Raw genomic sequence first — 22,464 nt, forward strand, 5'->3', positions numbered from 1 at the left:
GGAGAAAGGCGAAAGGCGAAAGGCGAAAGGCGAAAGGCGAAAGGCGAAAGGCGAAAGGCGAAAGGCGAAAGGCGAAAGGCGAAAGGCGAAAGGCGAAAGGCGAAAGGCAGCATTTGTTTGCTCGACTTCTTTCTTTCCTGCTAGAGGCCGCCTCTGACTCTTGCTTACCAGCTCACTGCTGAGAATATTCCAGGCTTTTCAGGCTTCTCCGCCGTGTTTGCCCCTCCCATCGAAGGCCTCCGCAGTACTTCACTCACTTGGAGGCATCTACCTGGTCGCGCGCAAACCCTAAATCGTTCTCTGACGTACACATCGCGCATCCCAGGTCGCGTGAACGGCTTTGTATGAGTTCAGCACCAAGTCAGCTTCGGCGCGCGGAAAGACCTTCTAGAAGAGTGCTGGAAGTGGCATCGGAATCGCAGTCATGTCTGGCGCCTACAATCGCGGCGGCTACAACCCAGATGCTCTGCCAGCGTACGTATACCTCCTCTGCTCCTGCCCGCCTTGAGACACCTTTCCCCCAGAATGTTTAGTGAAATGCCTCTCATGGCGCATCACGCTGACAAGCATGTCCACTGGAACAGACACGCCGAGCCCGAGCAAGCAGCCGCCATGATGGGCAATCGAGACAATCGCAGCAACTCCAGCGCCAACTATAACAAGCCTGTACCTCCGCCTCCCCAAAATGTGCAAAATCTCCGACCCTCGCACAACGATACCTACGGCCGACAAAGTCCCGCGAGCGCATATCAGAACCCTCAGCCGCCTGGTGCATATGGCTCTTCGAATCCTCCACCGCCGCCGCAGAATCAGGGAGCCTACAATGACTATGCAAGAGGGAACAGTCCACGTTATGATCAGTACAGCCAGAACCCACAGTCTCCACGCTATGGAGGCCCAGCCCAAGGCCAACAGGGAGCATATGGACAGCAAGGCTACAACCAAGCGCCAAGCCACGGCGCTCCTCCTCGCGGTAGCAGCTATGGTGGCTTGACTTCGCCTCCTCCACCAGCAAACTACGGGCAAGGGCCAGCCCCGCAAGCATACCACAATCGACCTCCAATCCCAGAACATCAACGAGCTCCGACTGTCGCCCCTCCACCGCCTCGTGACGGCAACGATCGCGACGCCCTGTGGCCGCTCTTCCTTCAAGTCGACAAGGACCGCTCTGGTCAGCTCACTGAAGCAGAACTCCAACGCGCACTGGTGAATGGTGACTACACAGCTTTTGACTCACACACGGTGAAAATGATGATCCGAATGTTTGACACCGATCGCAGCGGTACAATCAATTTCGATGAGTTCTGTGGACTGTGGGGCTTCTTAGCAGCATGGAGAGCACTGTTCGACAGATTCGACGTCGACAGGAGTGGAAACATTAGCCTGAGAGAGTTTGAGGATGCGCTGGTAGCATTTGGATACAGGCTGAGCCCGCAGTTCGTGCAGCTGCTCTTCACAACCTACGCACGGCAGCGGAGTCGTGGAAGAGGCGATGATGGAGAAAGAGAAAGGGTGCTCTCGTTTGATCTCTTCGTGCAGGCTTGCATCAGTCTGAAGAGGATGACGGACGTATTCAAAAAGTACGATACCGATCGCGATGGATATATCACATTGAGTTTTGAGGAATTCCTTACAGGTGAGTTGAAACCAAGCGCTGCTGTTGAGGAAACAGCGACTGACTAGGCACGCACGGCAGGTGCGCAAAGTCTCTTCCTCTTCAACTCCATTTCCGCGCAAACCGACACCGGACTCTACTAAGCACGAAGCTGACTCATCGTCAGAAATCCTTAAACAGAAGTGAGCAAACCTGGAAGTGCATCAAACACCACCAAGCTCTCCGGAGGAAGCTCTCTGGACCCGGTGCAACTGCGACAACCAGACGCCAGCCGGCAATAGCACAGTATCCTGGCCCTTGTCGAAAGTCTGAGCCTGCGATGCCGACATCGGGCTGCGCTCGCAAACACCTTCCCTGAAGGCTGATGGTAAGCAGAATACAGTCTGCCATGGGAATAAGACCTATTCCCGGGCCATTTGGATGGCGCTGCATGGCATGTCTCGTATGAGGCATGGTCGTGAAACGGACGAGAGGAAGCTTCATCCGCATGAGTCCATACTCGTGCGTTCAAGCATTACCCGGGGAAAGCGTACACGCAGGCCGCATAGCAGGCCAGAAGAGACATTGGCATAGGCATACAGGATAATTTTGATCGAATGTGATACCCGAGTGAACAACGACATCCTCAACATCCGATCCAGCAATCTCATCCCCTTCTTCATACCTCTTATCTTTCCTTCATCTCCCCAGTGCCTTGACCCTCTTCTCCAAATCATCAACCCAGCCCTTCACAGTACTTCCATTCCTCCCATTCGCCTCATCAGCATTCTTCACAGCTTCCTCAACTTTCTCCAACCCTTCCCTCCACATTTTCAACTCCTGCTCCATCTCCGCTTGTCTATGCTCCAAACTCTCCAAATCTGCGCTCGCATTGGCCGCCGTGGTATGCAACGTCCGTAAACTCCTCAACCGTGTCATCAGAGCAGGAATCGTCGGCGAAAGGGCTCGAAGAGTAGGAATCAGAGTGTAAAGAGACTGTAAACGTGCCATGTCTTCGGCTGTGAGGAGTGTAGGTGCTTCTTCTTCTTCATCATCATCTTCGTCTTCTTCCGCGTGAGAGGAAGAAGGTTTTCCGTTTGCGGATTGTTTTTGGAGATAAGCAAGCGTTTGGGCTTCGAGTTTCAATTTTTGAATTCTACTGGAGAGGTGTTCGAGGGAGCTGAGGTTTGTTGCGGAAGTTAGGGTTGCGAGTTGGTGGTCGAGGAGGGTGAGGCTGGGGAGGATGGGTGTTGTTGGCGTTTCGGTGAGGCTGTCGAGAGCGGAGATTCCTAATGAGGATTCTAGAGCTGCGAGACGGGAGTCGAAGGTAGAGACTTTGTTCAAGGTCTGTTCGTCGGTGATGTCTTCTTGATCTGCTCCTGCTGTTGCTGGAGGTGCTGTCGTCGGTGCATCGTGAAAAATGCTGCCTCTTCTACGGTGACCTTTGCGTTTTGTGGAGGGCACGTCGATTCCTGCTAGGAGTCTGCTGAGCGTCTCGCAATCATCGAGCATATCTCCATCTCCTTCCTCCTCCTCTTCATCATCATCCTCGCCCTCTGCTGCTTCCTGCTTTTCCGCCTCAGCTTCTGCTTTACATTCTTCAATCTCCTTCCTCAATCGTGCGATTCTTGCTTCAAGAGTCTCGTCTTCATCAACATCTCGCGGCCGACTCCGCGTTCTATAGCCTTTGCGCTTTCCGTCTACGCGATCGCTGATGTCTGTGCCTTTGGTGACGAGACGGCGACTTTGCTCCCCAAAGCGACTCCTTGCCCGCTCGGGATACAATCGTCTCCTGCTCACACCATAGCTGTCGGTGTCGTCTTCCTCTTCAGAGGTGTCTGAGGCTTCAGACGGCACTTGCGAGTGTGTCTGCTGCGTGCTTGTTGTCGTATCGCCGTCCGTGACATCGCCTGTTTCGTACACATCTGGCGCGGTGTCGTAGCCTGGAAGCTGAGCGAGCTTGTGTGGTCCTTCTGTAGTCATGTTTGCCAGATCGCTTGGTGTTGCTCTCAAGATTCTTGGGAGCTCGGTGAAGGCGCTGGTGTCACATCGGCAAAACGTTTCACCGACGCATCGACCACACATTCATCAGCAATCATCGTTCCTGCCCTGCTCAAAAAAAACTTCCGCAACAACATATTCTATACTACACAGAAACACACATCAGTTGAACCGCTGCGACGTAACGATTCCGCTAGTACTAATATTTTCGTGATACGACGAGGCGCTACCTCGCTATCGCTAAAATGAGTCCCGCGACGCGTCCGATTAAAACAAACTAGCGACTAACAACACTAAAACTATACTATACCGACCCATTATTAGATAATATAACCATTATAACGAAGCACTGCTACGACCTCGGAGTATAGTTAAAGGGCGAGCCTAGAAAGAGTAAACCGACTAAATAAGACGCGCTTCGAATACTAGATAAACTAGTAGAGCTCTGCCTAAACTACGCGTCCTAAGTAAACAACTACGCGACGAACGATATTAGCAAAATGCTATATAACATTTAAGCGAGAATAATTGCTTCGGTAGCGATTAGAAAGGAGACTCTCTACTACGTACGGACTAGCCCTCGCGGTAATGCCCTCGTAGTCTATAAATCTACTTAAGCCGTATAGAAGGCGGTCCTCTCTTTACAGAGCTTATACCTCGGCTAAAGGGGAAGAACGAACGAACAATTATTAGTATACTCCCTACGAATTCGAATACCCGACCTAGTAATATAGAAAGCCCTCCGGATAGCCGACTAAGAACTATATAAGATACTCTCCCTAATCAATAAGAACGCCCGAAATTAGGGAGTCTAAGCATAGGTAGCAGCAGCTAAACAACTACTATTAAGCGACCTAGAACTACACTTCGATAGCTACGCGGAGAGAGAGCAATTTATACGACAATCGGCACCGTTTTTAAATAGACTAGGCTTAGGAACTACTATTATTACCTATACCTACCTACTAGTCGTCTATAGCATACCGATACGCACAATTAGCATATATACGGCAGGCAAGCAAAAGGCTATTAAGGAGATCCTCCTATAGAATAGTATAGCTATACTAAACGGAGCGATTACCTATATCGGCTAGCTAGTTAAAACTAGGGCGAATAGTAAACCGACCTTATTAATCGTTCTACACTTTACCCGCGCTTTAGACGCTAACAAGGTACTCAGACAAGGCCTACGATAGTATAGTAGCCTATACGTAGCCGAAATCTATAAGCTAGGCGCGAGAATCTAGTAGTGCTTTAAATGCTAAATATACGGTTATAACGGAACCCGGTGCCGCACGCTAGATCGATGCCTACTATGTGCTAGGCTATACAAGAAGGAGGCTTGCTCGCTAGGCATACTACTGTACTACGCACTATATACTAGGCTATATATAGCATTTAGCGAGGGCTGCCCCGAGAGGAGGAAGGCTAAAGTAAAGGCGGCGAAGAGCCGTAAACACTACATAAGGTTTGACGTTCCTACTAAGGAACAACTAATAGGAAAGTAGGGCATTCGAGTAGTAGAAGTAGGCGACTAGCGAGACCCGGAAAGTAGCTAAGCTAAGACGCTAGGGGTACAATTAAAACAGACCGGCTATATTATACTACCCGACTCGGACCTATAAAGTAACTAGGACCTACCGGAGAGGCTCTATTCGGACCTAGGTAAACAACGCGTCTAACGCGTCTCGGACCCTAGTAGTAGTATAGCAAAAGCAATAGCTCCCGCACTAAGTACTAAAGCAAATTTAACGTCTTTATCGCTAACTCTAGTCGTGCTAATACCTTGCCTAACGTAGACGCAGAGGGAAACCTAGCTAGAAGCTATACCTGTTTTTACTAATCCTAAAGACTACTACTAGGAGCGCCCGTTAACGACTATAGTAGGAACACTAAAGAAAGGTAACGCACCGCTTTTACCGCTCTCCTACTTAAAGACCCGTATCCGGGACCTTCGGGCTAAAGCTAAAACGTTTAAAGACCTTATTTAAGCCGAGTAGGTCCGGGAACGCGCTAAATTACGAAAGAGAAAGCAACTATTTGACGAGGACCCCCTTTAGCAGTATACTAACGGCTAGTAATCTAGCGCGGACTTAGGCGACTCTATCGGCGATATTAATATACTTAAATTACTAGAGGGCGGCAGAGGCAAAAGAACTAAGACCCTTATACCGAGTAGCTAATAGGTAGCGGCGCTTATCGCTAAAAAGAAAGCTAATAGCCTAAAACGCAAGAAAGTAGCTACCTCCTCTTCGAATAAAGAGAACGAACTATTAACGAAGAAAGTCGCTAGAATTACCCGGCAGTTAACTAAAGCGCCCGTCTATACCTTACTAAAGAAAGTCCTTATAGAAGACGAAAAATAGATGCTTAAACTAGTATAGGGAGACCCCCTACTAGGGGACGATAGCGATAGCAGCTCCGGCGATAACAGTAGTAGTAGCAACGAGTCGACGGACTTACCGAATTAACCGGACAGTTACAACGACGTAATAGACCGGTAGGGCGGCTACTCTCGAAGACGCTACGAATACTTTAGTACAATGTAGCCGGCAGCCTTTACCGGATAGCCGCGCTCTTCGACGGTAATTAAATTTATAAATACGATATTATCGCTATTTAGGAGCCCTATCTAAATCGACAAAACGAAGGCTACGTAATAACCTACTACCTATAGAAGGACCTCTTCTAGCTACTCTTCTTAGGAAAGCCGGACGCACGAGTAGCAACTTTCGTAACTAAATATTAGGATACGAGCGAATAGATAACTTATCTTACTAAGGAATACGTTTATAAAATAACTATCCGGTCGGGGCTATAAACGGTAACAGTAATTAATACCTACTAACCGCCGATTAACAATGATTCTATAGTAATTTAATACCTCTACCGGTATATTACAAGGTATACGATAATAGTTAGGGATTTTAACGCCTACTATTAAGACTAGATGCTAGACCGACCGAATAACGCTAGGGGTAGGCACCTTGCCTAACTAACTTAGGACTACTATTTGGTTTAGGTAGTCCCCCGCGGCTAAACTATACGAATTAACCCGCGAGACGGGGGCATATCTACCCTCGATTTAGTCTTTTACTCGCTAACGGTAACATACCGCAACCTCTCGGTTAGTACTAAATACGACTAGGATTTAGACTATCTTCTAATCGAATCGACCTTCCTCTTCGCCGATCTCCTATCAAATTAGAAGAAAGAACCCCGAAAGAAATAGAAGGATACCGACATTTACGCCCTATCCGCTTACCTCCGCTAACTCTAGGTACTAACAATGTAAGAGCTAGACACCCTAGAGAGGCTAGATAAATATATAATCAGACTTTAGGCTATCCTTTACTAAGCTATAGAGGAAGTAGTACCGACGGTTCGCTATACTAAAGGCAGGACTAGGACCGGATAGAAATTAGGCTTTACCTAGCTCCGCTAGGAGACAAGACGACTAAAACGATACCTCCGACGCTATTAAATTACCGAGGGACCTAAGTACGAAGAATACCGGCAGCTATATAAAGAATACAAGCAGAAAATCCGAGCCTAGAAGCGTAAGAGCTTTAGGCAAGACATAGCAGCATACGACAATAACCTGCTGCGCCTGTGGAAGGTAATCAAATAGAAGTCTAACTAGGGGTGCCCGCGAACCTTATACTTTCCGACAATGTAGCATAAAGGCTAATCGGTTACCTCTAGTTACGATAAAGCTAAACTCCTCGAGGCCGCCTTCTTTCTAATATAGAGGTAGGCAGACCTAGCCGATATTACGTAGGATTTTACCTACCCTAAGCTAATCCCCTACCCGCCGATTACCCTCTACGAGGTAGCGTTAGCGGTAAAGAAGATAGCTACCGGCAAAGTACTAGGACCCGACGGAATCCCGGCGGAGATAATTAAGAAAGCCTTGCTACACCTACCGCTATCTAATAAAGACCTATCCGATCCCGACTATAAGTCCGAATTAGATAACGAAGACACTCCCCTATCTAGCAGCAGTAGCTCTAACTATACCGCTAATACTACGGCGAGCGCCTACTAACTAAGGGATAAGGAGAATATTAGACTAACACCGTTCTACGCATACTTAACGGCCCTCTTTAATATATCTCTAAAGCTTAGCTACTACCTATAAGCGCTACGGACATCTACGACGGTCGCCCTTTAAAAGCTAGGAAAAGACCCGGTAATACCGAAGGGATACCGACCGATTGCATTACTTAATATAATCGGCAAATGCTTAGAAAGCATTATTGTAGAGAGAATGTACTAGGCATTCGAAACCTAGCAAATCCTCCCGACTAGCTACTTTAGGGGTAGAAAGGGCTACGCAATAGATAAGGCCCTTTACTCCCTAATCGAACCGATAGCCGACTTATAGCAATAAGGCGGTAAAGCCTCCGTACTAGCACTCGACATCTCCGGCGCTTTTAACTACGTCTCGCATTAAAGGCTACTTTATAATATACGTAGACGCCGCCTAGGCGGCGAGCTAGCTAAATAGATATAGAGCTTCCTTATAGGCTAGAGAACACGCCTACGATTACTGGACATTATAGTACTAGAAGCAGAGGTTACCGTCGGGATACTATAGGGCTCGCCGCTTTTACTACTACTTTTCGTAGTCTTTAACGTAGATCTAGTTAAGCAAACAAGCGCGGTCGAGAATAATATATTAGTAGCCTAGATTAACGACGTAACTATACTAGTTACCGGCCCGATAGTAGAGGCAGTTAAAAGGGTAATAAAAGAGTTAGTTACTATCTGCGAGAGATAGTTAGCGCAATACGCAGCTATCTTTGCACTAGCTAAGTTCTAACTTATCTACTTCTACGCCCCGGGTACCCGCTACTAAACGACAAGAGACTCCGCCTTTACTATCGAATTTTAAGGAACAATTATCTAACCTACGGCGGCGGTTAAAATACTCGGAGTTACGCTAGACTTACGGCTAACATTCGCGGCATACCGAAAGGACATCGAAGCTAAAGCTACAAAGAAAACTAACGTTATCGCTATACTAAACAAATCCTTATAGGGAGCCTCGCTAATAGCAGTATAGCGAGCCTACCTAGCGACTATCCGACCCCTTCTTATATATAGTGCTTTAGTCTAGTACCGACCTAGTACGGCGGACGCAAAGAAAGCAGCAAAGCTTATTAATTCCATTTAGCACCTAGCAGCCTGTTAGATCGCCGGCGCCTTTAAAACGACCTTATAAGCAGCACTACATACTAAGCTATACATTAAACTAGCTAAGGTATACCTCTAATTAGTATGCCTCTATACTTTTATTAGAATAGCTAGTCGACTATATAGTACTACACTTATTAAACGTGCGGACACGGACGTACGCTAGAGATAGACTATACTACTCGCTTACTATAAATAAGCGTACCTAGCAGTAGGCGGTACGCTACCGCTCTAAGTTTAACAAGTCTTTATTAATACGCTATAGGGAGAATACCCGAATATAGCAATACTAGATAATACCGACGAAGCTATTCGAAGGTACGACGAGACCTCTTAGCTACTCGGCATTTACATCTATACTAACGGATTACTTAAAGAAAACAAAAAGGGTAATAGCAAACTCGGCTACTCGGCGGTATTACTAGATAGGAGAGTCTTCGAATCGAGACTACTCGGTATAGCCCCTTTCTTATTATCTTTCTACGTAGAAGCATACGGGCTTTTATTAGCACTCTAATCGATTATTTACTATAGTCTAGTTAAACCGGTTTATATCTATACCGACAATAGGGGACTCGTATAAAGAATTACCGATGCTAACGCTAATATAGTATAGGACGCTATCCGACAATTTTACGAGCTACGGCTATATATACTATGCCCTATCGCAATCTAATAGATACCCGGCTATTCGGGCATACTAGGCAATGAATTAGCGGACAAACTAGCAATAGAAGCCGCCGATAGAGCGCGACTAATTTATTCATCCCTAACCTATAACTATAAATAGGCAAAAGGACAAATCGATACCTTCCTTAAAGGTAAATAGTAACTTAAATAGGCAGACGGCGACACAGGACGGAGTGTCTACCGACTATAGCCGCATATAACTAAAGACGTCCTTTAGAGATACTAACAAGCTAGCCGGCCGATAGGAAGCATTATTACCTAAATGCGGATAGGAAAGATAGCCCTTAACTAATACCTCTATAGAATCGGAGTAGTAGGCAGCCTATTCTACGGCCTATACATTAACGAGGATAATTACGAGCTATAACGCTAAACGCCCGTATATATACTGCTCGAATGCCTACGACTAACTAAAGATAGAGACAATATATAGGCAGCCCTCGGTAAACGAATTACTAACCTCAACCTCCTTCTTAGTAACCTAGCGATAGTATAATAGGCAGCCCTATTACTACTAAAGGCGAAAGTCTTATAGCAGTTTAGGGCAGTCGATCCGGAACTCGTAGAATCTAAGTATAGCGACCTAATTTAAAAGCAAAGCGAAGCATTAAACTCTAAGAGAGAAGCTAAAGCCGCGAAGAAAGCCGCGAAACAGGTACGCTAGGCTTAGATAAAACGAAGATACGCGGAGGCTGCTAAGCAAGCAATTGCTTAAGCATTACCGGGTCTAAGTTAAGTAGTATATAGTACTTATATATAAAGAACGTGCTACCGTTCTAATTTAGTACCGCTAAAGCGGCTATACGAGAGACATCCGCCTAGACCGTTAAGCTACTACCAATCTTTGCTAAAGCATACTATAAAAAAGGGACGAAGGGTTATAACTAAGCAATTAAGTACAACGAAGCTGCTAGAGGGACTACCTACCGTTACAGGTCGTAGAAGGGCTTACGGACTGCGGTAGAAGGACACGAATCCTAAGTAACGAACGACTTACTATAATACAACTTAACGCGCCTAGCTTTATTACCTCGCACCGCTCTAAACGCCTACTATTTTTAAATAGGCGGACTAGTTTATTAAGTCGATCCCCCGATAGCGCTATATATGCCTTCTAATACGCACTATACGCTAACGAACCTAGTAGGTACCTAAGGGCAACTATGTATATACCGCGACGATAGTTAAATGCCGCGCGTATCCCTATTAGCGTAAATTAATGCTACGCGCCGTATCTACTTATACGGCTACTTAACCGAACGTCTCGCTAGCTAGCAAGTATACTAATAAAACTACTATCGAGCGGCTATCGACTAGTATAGCCCGGATATTAACACTAACCTCTTTAAAGCCTATTACTACCGGGCGTACGACTTATTAAAGCCGAGCCGCCCTGTAATACTACTACTACCCTTAGACTCTATATTTAAACTACTAATTAGGGGTAGGTAGTATACCTATCGCTTTAGGTAGTAGTAGAATAGACATTTATCTATAGTACGCCGGCAACTAGGTAGCTTAAGCCTACTGCTAGTAAGCTAATATATATATACTATACTCCTAACCGAGCGAGTAACCCCCTAGTTATATAAGGAGGCATTAGCTTATTTATTAAAACTCGTTAAGAGGTATATATCAATCTAAGGGACATTAAAAGGCGTACTAATCAAATGTTAACGGGAATGTCTATAGAATCATAACGATAGTAAGGCGAAGGATTAGCACGGAGCGGGTCAAATTGTAGCCAATGCGGGGGCATTAGGCCACGTATCTATAAGCCGCGTAGATCAAAGGTCTTCAAATAGGCTTCAAATGACATACCAACCAACCAACCATCCTGCCCTGCTCCCCTCCACCAACATCTGCTAAGCTTCTACGCAGATCTGCTTGATAGGCTTTGCTGGCTATCTATGCGCTGCGTGATGATGAACGCCGTTCAGCAGCGGCTCCTCTTGGTACCTCAATGCTCAGTGACCTCTGTTGGTCTCTTTGAATATGCTCCAAGCAGAGCGTACGCACTTTCGATTGACATCCACGGGGGGCACGCATAGATCGAGTGTACACCATGAGGTCAAAGTATGATCTACTCGCGATCTTCGGGCTCATCTGCCCAGCCGTGGCCGAGAGTCACTTCTCACAACTGGAATTGGATACCCACCGGTCTTCTCTTCAACGCCGCGTCTTTCCATTGTTTGACCATTACTATACATGACACTATAAGCTTTGCGAAATGCGATGGATCAGTCGAGCAGATCTGGCAGGTCGGTCAGAATGGTACTTGGATCAGGGCGCTGGACAAGCCCGGTTGTCTTACGGTTGGCAACGGTCACGTAACTTTTGGAAAATGCAATGAGGAGGAATGGATATATAGCCGATATGGTCTTATTCAGGAGGTGAGATCGAGGATGTGCTTGACGGAAGGTAAAGATGGCATGGTCGTGGTGGCGGAATGTGGGTATCTTAGAAATGATCAAGTTTGGGAGATGCCGAGTGGATGGCAGTTGTGAGCTTTTCTGTAATGCCGATTGCATTTTTCGGCTGGTGTGAAGCGCAAGGTGCTGATCAATAATGAATGGATGAGCATGGATACCAGAAGAAGTGATAGGTGCAAAATCCTCTCACTCAGGCTTCCTCTCAGTGCTCACCCCTTTTCGTGAGCGGCATGCAAAGAGTAAGAGTCCCTCAGAGCCTTTGCCCGGAAGCTATTTATCGTCGTGCCAGCGCGGCTAGTATGCTCGTCTGAAATCCTTCCCGTGGTCAAGACATCTATACCTCATCTCATTTGCGATTCGCGTCGGATAGCACAAATGGTCAGTTTTGGCGGGAAGTAACAGCGGAACGATTCAATTTGACATCGTCGAGAAATGACGAAAAGCAGAAGCTAGATAATGCTGTGATCTCTGGATATGTATACATCTAGTAGAACAATATGTGTTGCACTCTTGCTCACGCTCGTGACCCCCTCCGTACTGCTCAGCTTGTGGAGTGTCACTACTCAATCGCAACGCAATCGGATCCATCTCGAGACGTGTTGCATATGCTATTGGGTGCTTCGGTGCTCACTCCTGTTTTGGAATGGCTCGAAATGGCTATTCGATGACCCCATTCAGCCATCGAATAGGGATTGGTTCTTTGGACTGAACAGCCCCGGGAAGAGTGCCATCATATCTTCTGAGTCGAGAACTTCCTGATTTGGATCAAGGTCAAACGCATTCGCATCGAACGTAGGATCGAAACCTTGACTCGGATCGTAACTGGAGGCGAACTTGGTAGAAGCGGACTCATTGAGGGCTCCTTCGCCAAGGTGAGGCTGTTCGTCCTGATCAATCACCTGAGATTGGTCCGACTGAATATCTCCTCGAATAGTCGGATGCTCGATCTGGATAGAGGGCGGTCGTTTACCCTCGACTTCAGATTTGATTTTGTTGTCATCATGGCCGTCGGGATCATCGCCAAATAGACTGTCGTCTTCTCCCAGATGAGATCCCTCGCCAAAGAGGCTATTGCCATTTTCTAGCGGCACCACCAGTTCCTTAGCAGGCAATTCGGAGTCTTCTCGAGGGGCCGGTGTCACTGCTTCTGCAGTGCTTGAGGTGTCGTTTAGAGAGGTGCTGGTTTGAGGAGGAGTGGCACTGGTGTAATTTGGGATTTCGCCGACCTGTTGGCTAGGCTCGGGCAGTAAGCCGACCTGAGAAGGCGAGATGTCCTGGAACGGCTCACAAGATCCGAAGGTCGAATACCCTTCAGGAAACCGCTCGCTTGTCTCCGCCGTGATATCCTGCCCAGAGGATAGATCCTCAAAAGCGCGGATAGCCTTTGGGTGCATCTCCGCTTTGTGTTTACCAGAATAATGGTGGGAAGACGACTTGGTTACCTTGGTGGGCATCGCAGGGCTAAATCGCTTCTTGCCATTAGAGCGGGTGAGGTCGATGGTAGGTTGCCTCAAAGGCGAGAAGGCGTTTGTGGGGTTATTGGAGGACTGTCGGTGCATAAATCCAGACTGCACGTTTTCGCAATCCGATAGCGAGGCGTTGGCAGTTCTCGAGGGATCAGTAGGCATTGGCGCTTGATGGGTAGGCATGCGTATATGGCCTTGCGACGGTCTCATTGCTCGTGATGGGAAGGGCTCGCCACGATGAGCTTGAGCTGTGGTCTGAAGCCTAGTCTGCTGGACGGATTGGGGTCTGCCATTCACAGCTGCGACATTTCCTGAGACTTGCTTAACTTTCAGAGAGACCTAAATGGACAAGACAAGTCAGCGACAGAATAGAGCCCACCAAATCGGTCCCGACCAGAGCTGTCGGAAAGACCGTGGCAATTGACACTTGCATCCCATCCTAGACAGATTTTCAGCCCAAGGATTCCAGAATTACCTGGAATTGGCGCGACCTGCTCTGCAAGTCAGCATTCACCGTTCTGATGCACAATATCTTTTGCGATCATGGCGCACCTCGATATCGAAAAACCCATCTCTGATATGTTTACGGCTTGTGTGGAATGTGATGATGTGCACAGAAGCGGATACCGTGAGTTGGAGTCGATACTGGGGCCTGCTGGGATCTCGCAATAGCGCGACTCGAGCTTGGGTTACAGGGTGGAAGTTATGCATCCCATCTTGAACAACAATGGGCTGCGCGATGGTGTGGTGGCTCATCGGATCCATATTGGACCCCATGTTGCAGCTGACTCGAATGCTCGTGGTGGTTGTTGTGTATGTGATCAGACCTGGTTTGATGTTAGTGGTCGGAATGGAGGTGTGGAAAGGAAATTTTGAAGCTCTGGTGCAAGAAGCGCGGCTTAAATAAGAGTCTGACATGGCAGAAGAATGAAGCCGTGTACAATAGGTATTGTCGCACATGGCCTTGTTGACAGACTGCTGCATGGACACCAAGTGAAGGCGACAACTTCGAAAGCTTCCTATTGTCACTGCGAATAGTACGTGGGCCGTGTGCTTGTCAGTTGCCAGCCTAAAATCGCATGTGAAAGGATTGGTTAGCGTCAGCCACTCCTACGCTGGTCCTATGTGATGCAGATGGGCGTCCTCATCAACGGCGCCGCCGGTTTTGTTATTCAAGCTCCACAGGAAAGTTCAGTAGTTGTCCCATAAATCTTTCACGTAGCCTTCTGTAAGTTCCTTGTCGTCGCCATAGCTGTGACAATGAAGTTAGATGCCATCAGAAGTCATAGTCAATACACGATGGCCGACTTACTCCTCTTGCCATTTCGAGAATCCGCCATCCAGAACATACACCTTCTGCTTCTCCTGTGCACCCTTGCCCTGCAACCGCTCCCGCTCACGTAGATACTTGAGAGCACTTGATGGACCTCGTTGCTGCGAAAGCGCACAATGGAAGACCACAGTGTCCTTTTCCTTCAGCGTCCGAACCAGTTCGGGAATCCGGTAGTCGTGCGTGGCAGTGGGTACATTTTGGCATCCCCGGATGTGGCCACCGATGTAGTCGCTATCTCGCACATCTATTACTGCTAAGCCTGCATTCTGCTCGCGGACTAGTGGCGCCAATTGGTGGCGTGAGATATAGGTGAGGTCTGAGATTGTATAGATTGACATCTTGACTTGTCGGTGAAGCAGTCGTGGTGTGCGTCCAAATCCTTTTGATAGCAAACCTTCTGCACCGATGGCGAGACGGTGCATGCAAGGAGTCGCCGGAAGTTTGCAGGTGATATGTGAAAGAGGAAGTAGCAATCTGCAGCAGGATCGAGGACGTGAAGTCCACCAAGTGAGGCAGAATAGCATTGATTAGGGATTTGACTGGAATTTGGTTTAGCACTTTGATTGAGGTGCTCGGGCTTAACACATGCATATTGCCATCCATACATGCCATACGTGCAGCTGTACATCGCTACTGACAGGACTATAGCTTCGCGCCCTTCCACTTCGGCTTCCTCTTCTCAACAAAAGCCCTCACGCCCTCCTTCATATTCTCACCAGCCTGCAATCTTGGCTGCCACACATCTAGGGCCATCCTCGTAGCATCCTCAGCACCCATACCTTCCCAACCCAACTTGATTCCTTCTCGACTCACAATCACAGCATCAGGACTATTCGCCGCAATCATCTTCGCATACTCCACAGCAGCATCCACGACCTCACCTTCCTTGTCCCCCACAACCTTATTTATAAGTCCCCAATCCATCGCCTCATCCGCAGATACAGGCCTCCCAGTCAATGCCATCTCCATAGCTCTAGGCCGACCTACTGTTCGAATGATACGTGGCAGAGCGCCTGCCGCGGCCACAACGCCGACCTTGACTTCAGGAAGTGCGAAAGTAGCCTTCTTTGCGGCGACAACTAGATCGCAATTCACGATCATTTCGCAACCTCCACCAAAACAAATCCCATTCACCGCCGCGATGATCGGTTTCCTTCCACTCCGTCTCGACAGAGCACCAAACCCACTACCCGACATGGATTTCGGCTGATTATTCTTGTTCAAAGAATTCCATTCTGCTCCATCCGATCAGTATTCTCCTCTTGACTTTCTGACGCATGCTACCTTTCAAATCTGCTCCAGCACAGAAAGCTCTACCAGTACCTGTGATTATGCCAACGATAAACGCTGGTTCCAGATCTAGCCATCCCCATATCCTTTCTAGCTCTTTGTTGGCTTCTGTGTTCAAGCAATTCAGGTCTTTCGGTCGGTTTATGCGGACGAGAAGTACGCCTTCGGCTGGGTAGGAGATTACTGTGTATTTGGTGGGTAGTTCTTCGTTTTGCAGTTGTGGTGTCCAGCTTATGGGAGCCATAATCTGGGAATCTCTGCTGGGAGTACAACGGATGCGTTGTACGGATATTTCAGCAAGATCTCGAGGATGCGTCTGATGAAGCTCAGTATTGATCCCCCATGGACGTGGAGCTCAGCGGGGACGCATCTTCCGAGCAACGCACGCTTGCCGAGGCTGATCACTCATTCATTACCTCGTTTTCAGCAGCTTTCTCGTCAAGACGATCTGCTCTGTGCGATGCCTTGATCTCAGGTTGCTGTGTGTTCTATATTTGTGACGCCGTAAGGAGGAGCCGAAGCTTTCTCCGGCCAGACTCGGCATGTTCCAAACCCGGAAACTGAAGGCTTCTTCAGCCACATTCCTACAACTTCTTCTCACATCTTTACCCTTATACGGAGCTGACTGGGACTGAGATCTCAAATGGATCTGATGGGTCATCAAGTCACCTCCAACAATTTTCCTCCCAGAAGGAGTATTGCGGCAACATATACGATTTGCAGAACACCGCAGCCAATCACAATAGAGATACGTCCCCCATGGCGCAATTGGCTAGCGCGTTCGACTGTTACTCGTTTGGTGAGAAATGGAATCGGGAGGTTGATAGGTAAGAATACCTCATTACACATACAGCTGATTGTATTCACCACTAACACCGCCTTTCAGTTCGAGCCTATCTGGGGGAGATAAATCTTTTGCTCTCTACGATGTTTTCAGTTCGTTTGAACTAGAAAAGTGAGATTGTTTCGAGCTTTTTGTGGGACTTGTCATTGTGCTCGTATTTGGTCAGGAAACGCCATTGGGATAAGAAACGATCGATCGATAGAACAAGTCGAGCTGAATGCAATGGATCAAGATTGACAATTCACATCAGACTCTACAAACACGTCCGGTTGACTCTTCAACTTCCCATTCCTCGCCCCCAATACATGGACGACACCAGAAAACGCCTTCTGGATCTAGTCGGTGCTTGAGTTTCAATAGTCGTTCGTAATGCTCGCCCCAAAAGACTTCTGGATAATCAGGATCGTACGGATCGGCTTCATTCAGATATGTGCCTTTGCCTGGAGAATGCTCTCGTATGGCTCTTCCAAAGACATTGGTATTGCTTTCCAAAATCTCTGCTTGGCGAGTGAAATTTCTCGGGTTCCATTGCTGGCCGGCCGCTGTATTGAAATCAGTCTGGAAGATCCAATGAAGAAGTGCTGCGTTCGACACTTACTCAATATGACATACGAATCCCTCCAACTCGGACTCACAGAAGTCGTCAACGTCTTCTTGTGATCTCGAAGCGCCGGACCAGAAACAAATGTTGCGCCAACACCGATGCCGCTCAACTTCTCAAACGTCTTGATCAAACCATCTCGATCCAGCAACTCTTTCCGCGACCACAATCGACTAGTCATAACATAATTGTAACCACTCTGAATCACAACGCTTCCCATGATATCTGCGACCCGCTCGAGATGAGCAGAGCTATACGATCCATTGACACCCTGAGTAGCATTCAGCCTCGCAATAAAAGGCGCAAGAAGCTCATCAAGGCTCTCTTTCGAACGATTATGTCCAAAGCCACCGAAGCTGAAACTCATAGGTCCACCATCAGCAACGAAAGTAGAGTATCCCGATCCTTCGAGCGACCCGTCTGGACTGATCTCTTGAGTCGAAGCAGTTGGACCGAAAGTGATGTATCCGTTGATATAATTCTCGGACCAAGAGATCAACACTTCAAAAAGCTCTGCGAGAAGCGAGAAGAAAGCGCCTCGACTCCTATCCGAACCATCGATCGACTGAAACGCCAGCGAGAAAGTATTCGTGTCAAACATAGGATACGTCCTCAAAGTCGCGGAAATCATGACGCCGAACGTCGAAGAACCAGCCTAAATCACTCACGGTCAACACGCGGCAAAGCTTCATCTCGTAGGAATATTCCCACTTACACCCCTCATAGCCCAGAAAAGTTCCTGATTCTCACACTCATTCGCAACCACCAACTCTCCACTCGGAAGCACAATTTCCATTTCCAAAACATTATCAACCCCCAACCCCACAATCGCACCCGCCGGTCCATGTCCCCCAGACGTCAACCATCCTGCGAGCCCAACACTGGGTTCAATTCCTCCAGACACCACAAAGTCATGCTCATCCGCGACTTTGTAAAGTTCCGAGAAAATGACTCCAGATCCAGCTTTAACCGCTTTCACGGGCGGCGGCGGCGGCTCAGACTTTTCATCCGAGCCAGAAGACTTCGCAACGACGAAATCGTCCAGAACTTCGATATTTTTGAAATTATACATATAAATCGAGAAATCGGGCGTCGAAGACCTATCTCGTCCTCATCAGCACCGATTCTTCCTCTCTCTCAATCATCCTCCTCACTCACACACACTCACCGTCCCAAAAAATCATGTCCCGAATTCTTGATTCCCACCCTCAAATTCCATCTCCTCGCAAACTTAATCCCTTCCACCACATCTTCCGTCTTCGTAGCGTTAATAACATACTGAGAAAAAGGCCAAAGATCACAAGTCGCATTTCCACCGAAGAGGTCAGGCGGAACGCAAGAATCGTTTTGCCAGAAAGGTTGATGAGCGCTGACGGGATCTTTGTTAAAGAATTCTGGAGAATGCCAGTCGGCTGCGACTTTGGAGCAGAGGGAGGCGTTGTAAATTTGGAGGTTGGGATCGCAGACTGCGGCTGGAGGGAGGGGGGAGAGGAGGGAGCCGGAGAGGGTGGTGTTGAGGTCGGACCAGGTTTGTTGGGAGGGCCAGGCTGGGGAGAAAGAGGATTCTTTGCAGGAGCGGCGAGGTTTGGAGAAGGAGGGTGTTACTGCTGCTGCTAAGACTAGGGAGAGAAGGAGTTTTGAAAACGGCATTGTGGGTGTAGATGGTGAAGGAAAGGATCGGGTCCCAGATCAAAGAATTGTACTAGGCAGACACCAAGATTCGGCCTGATTCAGTTGAGCTCCTCCAAGGGGGACATTGTGGGACGGGTTGCTGGATATACCTTCTCATTGCAACACCTTCCTCAGCCCAGCATTTTGTTCTTGTCCATGATCAACGCAGGCACAGCTCCGCCAAGCCCTCGGCGAGTTGCTCTGCATTCAGCGCTGCAAGGCTCATACCCACCTTCACGTTCGCGATCCGCAAAGAATTGGCCGAGACAGCTGCACTCATAAAGTCGAATGTGTGGCTCGAGCGAATTTACAGTGGAGATGGTGCTGGTTCGTGACTGCAGATTGCTAGATTAAGTTGTACTGTCAGCATGGTGGGGAATGTAGCACAGGACGATGGGCCGTTCCACATAATACATTCATTCGTGACCGCCACATACAAATGTGTTACTGCCCTAGCTCTATGTCGCACTCTCCACTTTTACATAATATCGTCGCAGGCCTTCTTCAATGCGCGCAAACCTTGGCACAAGGGTGTGGTGGTGTGCGACGGACTTGGCCAGAGGACCGGCTCGCGCTTTTTACGAGCGATCGTCGGCGGCGCATCCGGCGGATGGATTCAGCAGCATCCTTTCAGCTCTTGGTATGCTTGCTACTTTCACGAGAGACCGAGCTCCTTGTAGAAGGCCTCCGTGCTGGGCTTTCGGCCGAGGAATTGCTCAAGCGTAAGCATCTCGTCTTGAGAACCGCCCTTTTCGAGTACAGTGTGTCTGCAAAATCATTAACTGTCGTCTTCTCAATTGTCGACGCTTCATAACTCACCTGTAACGTCTTCCCTCCTTCTTGTTCATCGGATCTTTCTTGAACACGGTGTGGAACATGTCCGAGGAGTATACTTGACTTGACAGGTAACCGTAGTATCCGGCGTCGTAACCACCGATCAAGTGCCCGAAGGTAGCTTGTCCACTGCCCCATTTCAAAGTTGCTCCTTCAGCTTCCGGTCCATCCAGCTTACAGATATTCTTACGGAGCAAATTGTAGGTCTCGCTTACCTCAAGACTCTCTACATAGCTGTGGTCAGGGGGCTCATGGACATTCATATCGAAAATACCGAAGTGAAGCTGTCGCAAGTTGAAGAGTGCGTCATTAACGTGCTGCGTGTTGATAATTGACTGGATCAGATCATCTGGGATGGTCTCGGATGGCTTATGTGTTCCACTGGCCGAAGCCTTGTATGCCGCCTCGTACTCTGGCGACAAGTATGACCAGTGTTTAGAGAGCGACTTCAGCGGCGACGGAGTCCAGCACCAATTTTCGAGCATCTGAGAAGGTGCTTCAACAAAGTCGCGGACAGTGTTGGTGCCATGGAAGCGACTGTAGATGGTTCTTGAGACCAGATCGTGAATGCCGTGGCCGAGCTCATGGAACAAGGTTACCACTTCGTCGTGCTTTAGAAGGGAAGGCTTCTTTGGCGATGGCTTGCTGAAGTTGCACACCAATGCGGTTGCAGGGTAGTGCCTCGACCCATCCTCCTTGATGAAGCCAGGCTGGATATTGAAGTTGGCAGCATGACCGTACTTGCCCTCTCTCGGGTGCAGATCGAGGTAAAGATAGCCAACGAACTCGCCACCTTCACCTGCGTCGTCCCACACAGCGAATACTTGGACATCCTCATGCCAGACGATATCGGCGCCCTTGCCGGATGGCGAGATTTGATCGCGATGCTCTCCTTCGATCTGGACGAATTGCAAGCCGAAGATCTCCTCGAAGATCTTAAGCATTCCGGCAATGGAGGTCTGAAGAGGGAAGTATTCCGCAATCTTGTTCTGATCAAGTTGGTAGTCGCGCTCGAGCATGAGAGTGTCGTAAAAGCGATGATCCCAGAGGAAGTATCTGTCAGCTTCACCGGTGACTTCTTTCTTGAGGGTCTTGAGCTTCTCGATCTCCTTCAGTCCACCTGGTGCGAGTCGGTCGCGGAGGTCGGCCAGGAAGTCGTCGACGGTCTTGGGAGTCTTTGCCATCTTGTCCTCGATGCGGAAAGCAGCATGATTTGGGTAGCCAAGGATGCGAGCGGCCTCATCGCGGAGCACAATAGCCTCCTTGAATAGGTCAACATTTTCTGGGCATCTGTTCTCGTTGGCGATGAATACATGCCGGCGCACTTTCTCGTTCTTGCAGTATTTCAGGACAGGGAATAGATCGGGATATTTGAACGTGAGCCAGAGCTTGCCCTCGGTAGGTGTCCCTTGCTTGCCCTTCATCAAGCCCTCCACCACATCGGCAGGTGTACCTTCCAGCTCCTTTTGAGTCAGCCATACTCCGCCTTTTTCTTCATTCAAGTTTTTCTGGAACGTTATGCTCAGATCGGATAATTGCTTCTTGATCTCTTTGAAGCGGTCGCGCTGTTTGCCGGCTGGAATTCCGAGGCCCATTTGAATGAAGCCTTTGTGCTCTTTTTCGAGCAATCGTCTACTCTCTGGGTCAAGGCTCTGGTCATCCTTCTGCTTCTTGTAGACGGCGTCCACAAGCGTGAAGATGTCCTCGCGCATGGACGACTCAATGGAGAAATCGTCCACCTGCTTTTCCGCCTCTGTTGACGCATCGCGTATCTCGGCATCTGTAGACACTGCCTGGTAGAAGCCTATGATGTGCGCGTCAAGGGACATGCGATTTTCATCTTGCGCAAAGGGCAGCAGTACGTTGTTGAAAGTGGCATGTTCTGGGGTGACGTCGTTCACGATCTTATCCTCCAAAGCTTTCGTGTTTTCGATCAGGCGCTTTGTTTCGGAGAGAATGGTGTCTGGAGTGTGGGTAAAGGTGGGTGGGGCCTGCGGCGGCTTCTTGAACGCTGATGAAGCCATAATGCCAGTGGTGCTCGTGACGAGGGGCCGTTGTTGGACGAAGCTGAAGGGTGCTTTGGGGACGGCAAGTTGGTGGACGAATGCTCGCATGCGCGGGAGCACGGTATAGAGAGCCACAATTGCAGCGAGGAAGAGGAAGAAGAGGAGGAAGGGTCGGCGGATGAGGGAGGTCTGGCGGCCTTGGGGAAGCATCAATACATCGGCGCCCGCCAGTGGGTTTGGTTCGGGGAACGTTTCAAGTGCAAGCGCAACGTGTCAGCCACGGCTGCTGCTGCTGGTGTTGGTGCGCCAGACGTCAGCTTTCCGACTGAGCGACTCCGCGTACGGGAGGTATGTCTGTGGTCCTGAGAATAATGCGATTCAGCACATGCAAGAGTCTGGTATGGATGTGAATGTGCAATCGAGAGTGCTTGAAACACCGCCGGCCATCCTCCTGAGTCCTCTTCCAGCACTTTGGGTTCGGGCACATCCCAGGAACCCGGCTT

General features: G+C 48.6%; 8 protein-coding genes and 1 pseudogene across 9 annotated transcripts; 3 read left to right on the top strand and 6 right to left on the bottom strand.

The window, feature by feature from the left end:
* Window positions 1-159: 159 nt before the first annotated feature.
* Window positions 160-2,652, top strand: MYCFIDRAFT_212194 (uncharacterized protein). Its single transcript, XM_007931873.1, has 3 exons — window positions 160-474; window positions 585-1,636; window positions 1,697-2,652. The coding sequence occupies exons 1-3, from the start codon at window positions 425-427 to the stop codon at window positions 1,756-1,758; spliced, it is 1,164 nt and encodes a 387-aa protein (XP_007930064.1). The 5' UTR covers window positions 160-424; the 3' UTR covers window positions 1,759-2,652.
* On the bottom strand, window positions 2,187-3,577 carry MYCFIDRAFT_216407 (uncharacterized protein; the record flags this gene model as incomplete). The annotated part of the gene is made up of 1 exon (XM_007931874.1): window positions 2,187-3,577. One exon carries the CDS (start codon window positions 3,575-3,577, stop codon window positions 2,294-2,296), a length of 1,284 nt encoding a protein of 427 aa, XP_007930065.1. The 3' UTR covers window positions 2,187-2,293.
* Window positions 3,578-3,840: 263 nt separating this feature from the next.
* MYCFIDRAFT_177933 (carbohydrate-binding module family 13 protein) lies at window positions 3,841-12,404 on the top strand (the record flags this gene model as incomplete). The annotated part of the gene is made up of 9 exons (XM_007931875.1): window positions 3,841-3,856; window positions 11,229-11,251; window positions 11,290-11,467; window positions 11,490-11,560; window positions 11,599-11,935; window positions 11,968-12,039; window positions 12,066-12,137; window positions 12,161-12,311; window positions 12,347-12,404. 9 exons carry the CDS (start codon window positions 3,841-3,843, stop codon window positions 12,402-12,404), a joined length of 978 nt encoding a protein of 325 aa, XP_007930066.1.
* Window positions 12,405-12,590: 186 nt separating this feature from the next.
* Window positions 12,591-13,310, bottom strand: MYCFIDRAFT_199115 (uncharacterized protein; the record flags this gene model as incomplete). The annotated part of the gene is made up of 1 exon (XM_007931876.1): window positions 12,591-13,310. The coding sequence occupies one exon, from the start codon at window positions 13,308-13,310 to the stop codon at window positions 12,591-12,593; it is 720 nt and encodes a 239-aa protein (XP_007930067.1).
* A 1,263-nt stretch (window positions 13,311-14,573) lies between these two features.
* On the bottom strand, window positions 14,574-15,053 carry MYCFIDRAFT_33990 (uncharacterized protein; the record flags this gene model as incomplete). Its single annotated transcript, XM_007931409.1, has 2 exons — window positions 14,574-14,634; window positions 14,695-15,053. 2 exons carry the CDS (start codon window positions 15,051-15,053, stop codon window positions 14,574-14,576), a joined length of 420 nt encoding a protein of 139 aa, XP_007929600.1.
* Window positions 15,054-15,357: 304 nt separating this feature from the next.
* On the bottom strand, window positions 15,358-16,249 carry MYCFIDRAFT_34266 (uncharacterized protein; the record flags this gene model as incomplete). The annotated part of the gene is made up of 2 exons (XM_007931429.1): window positions 15,358-15,953; window positions 16,000-16,249. 2 exons carry the CDS (start codon window positions 16,247-16,249, stop codon window positions 15,358-15,360), a joined length of 846 nt encoding a protein of 281 aa, XP_007929620.1.
* Window positions 16,250-16,758: 509 nt separating this feature from the next.
* Window positions 16,759-16,911, top strand: MYCFIDRAFT_t60 (annotated as a pseudogene). The gene has a single exon. The product of its transcript is annotated as a tRNA-OTHER (tRNA).
* Window positions 16,912-17,101: 190 nt separating this feature from the next.
* Window positions 17,102-19,082, bottom strand: MYCFIDRAFT_116453 (uncharacterized protein; the record flags this gene model as incomplete). Its single annotated transcript, XM_007931877.1, has 5 exons — window positions 17,102-17,391; window positions 17,448-17,875; window positions 17,951-18,105; window positions 18,166-18,550; window positions 18,619-19,082. Coding segments are annotated over 5 exons (1,722 nt in total), but the record flags the coding sequence as incomplete, so codon positions are not given.
* Window positions 19,083-19,445: 363 nt separating this feature from the next.
* MYCFIDRAFT_57655 (uncharacterized protein) lies at window positions 19,446-21,979 on the bottom strand (the record flags this gene model as incomplete). The annotated part of the gene is made up of 2 exons (XM_007931550.1): window positions 19,446-19,888; window positions 19,941-21,979. 2 exons carry the CDS (start codon window positions 21,977-21,979, stop codon window positions 19,777-19,779), a joined length of 2,151 nt encoding a protein of 716 aa, XP_007929741.1. The 3' UTR covers window positions 19,446-19,776.
* Window positions 21,980-22,464: the final 485 nt, after the last annotated feature.

Source organism: Pseudocercospora fijiensis (genome assembly GCF_000340215.1).
Source record: "Pseudocercospora fijiensis CIRAD86 unplaced genomic scaffold MYCFIscaffold_8, whole genome shotgun sequence".
NCBI lineage: Eukaryota > Fungi > Ascomycota > Dothideomycetes > Mycosphaerellales > Mycosphaerellaceae > Pseudocercospora > Pseudocercospora fijiensis.

Coding starts and splice junctions, on each gene's coding strand:
- MYCFIDRAFT_212194 (XM_007931873.1), top strand. CDS start 425: ATGTCTGGCGCCTACAATCGCGGCGGCTACAACCCAGATGCTCTGCCA. Junction 475..584: donor AACCCAGATGCTCTGCCAGC/GTACGTATACCT, acceptor CCACTGGAACAG/ACACGCCGAGCCCGAGCAAG. Junction 1,637..1,696: donor TTTTGAGGAATTCCTTACAG/GTGAGTTGAAAC, acceptor CACGCACGGCAG/GTGCGCAAAGTCTCTTCCTC.